The following is a 1,538-nucleotide window of genomic DNA, read 5'->3' on the forward strand; positions in this document are numbered from 1 at the left end:
ACTCATAGCCATATATTAAATAAGCTTTGGGTATTTAATAAATATATTTTTTAGGCAATTTTTCTAGAATTGTCAAGGATTAAACAACATTACCATGGCTCCTCGAGGGGAAAGCCCAGAGTCTCCCCCTATTCGACCCACAAGGTTGAGTTCGCTCTCTCCATGGCGAGACAGGTAGATGGATCTCTGAGTGACATGGATGTTCATGAGGTAGTAAACTATTCTGCTTTGAATGTGGTCCTGGACCCGGTTCACTAGGTATCTGCTACCCACATTAAAGATTTTGATGTAAGACAAATTCCTGCATAAAGACAAGGTGTCAATAGAAAATTAGTCAGACATGAATTTTACAGATATGAGTTAAAATATGTTGTGTTGGGAGCTGAGAGTCATTCACAACCCATTCAAGATTTCTGCCACCACCGATTGACCTTGGAAAACACAAAAACTATTATAATTCAGTTTGTTTTTTATATTTTGAGCTAAAACTATGCCTTGAATTAGCTACGAGTAATTTTACAACAAATTGTCTGACTTCAACATGGTTTGTTTATTAGCAAAATACAGTATCTCATTAGTCAGCAAATTTTAATGAAACGTTCAGGAAGTAATTGTTATAGAGCTATAGTACAATTGATTAACTTTTGGAGTCACTAACTCAACATGGCTGCTACAGCTAATCAGCAATCAATACAAAAATGGCTACAACTAAGTCAGTTTTACATGCATTGAGCTAAAATCTTATGTAGCAGTTAAAGAGTTGAAGGAAACTTTGAGACTAATTAACTAAATGCTAAATGCTTTTTTCATACTTTCTGATCTTTGTAGCCATATGGTTTAAAACAGAGAATGAGAGTTGGTGTGTCTTATGAGTCAGAGGTGTTTGTTAGTTATTCAGTTTGCAGCTCTTAGAGCAGCTGGGGCTCTGTTTTGTTTATGTTCAGATAAGGCCGAAGGTTTTTTGACTCACAAGCCTTCTGACTGCTGAGGCCTGACTGCTGGAGTTGATTGGAGTCAGAGAAATATTTTTTTAAAAGAGAATCAGCTGTTTTTCTGCTGTATTATTCAGACTTCCATTTATTGATCACATATTTCTTAACAGGGTAATTCCCACTTTATACTCCAAGTATTGCATGAGGTATTGCATAACATTATTTGACAGAAATGAATACAACTGTCATTTCTCAAAATAAGAGCCATGGTGATTCTGGGGGATGGCTTCTGGTGGCTGCATGCGGGCCCTCAGGTGGTCTGTGGTGGCGGTCATGGATCACTGACCCAGTGACCTGGCTGTGCTGGGGTGGGTTCGYYGTGGMCGCGGAGGGCCTGGGGTTCTGGGGTCGTGCCACCCCTGAGCTGTGGTTCTGGTGGGGCCAGGGGTGTCGGGCCCTGGCAGGCATGTTGCCAGGGCTCTGGGCTGGTTTGCGCTCTGGTGCTCGGCTCGGGGCTGGGGGCCTTCGGTGTGCTGGTGGGCTACGGGTCTCGGGGGCTGGGTTCTGGACGGGCTGGGGGGGTCAGGCCCTGGCGGGCATGTTGCC

The 1,538-nt window shown here is 43.1% G+C and overlaps 1 protein-coding gene across 1 annotated transcript in view; it reads right to left on the bottom strand.

Moving 5' to 3' along the window:
- The window catches only part of LOC106535231 (6-phosphofructo-2-kinase/fructose-2,6-bisphosphatase), a gene marked incomplete in the record, with an annotated part of 38,729 nt that overhangs the window by 16,080 nt on the left and 21,111 nt on the right, over positions 1–1,538 (bottom strand). Inside the window, 1 exon segment of the mRNA XM_014032185.1 lies at positions 94–301. Coding sequence (XP_013887639.1) covers positions 94–301 — 208 coding nt within the window.

This window comes from Austrofundulus limnaeus, unplaced genomic scaffold, assembly GCF_001266775.1.
Source record: "Austrofundulus limnaeus strain Quisiro unplaced genomic scaffold, Austrofundulus_limnaeus-1.0 Scaffold1390, whole genome shotgun sequence".
NCBI classification, from domain to species: domain Eukaryota; kingdom Metazoa; phylum Chordata; class Actinopteri; order Cyprinodontiformes; family Rivulidae; genus Austrofundulus; species Austrofundulus limnaeus.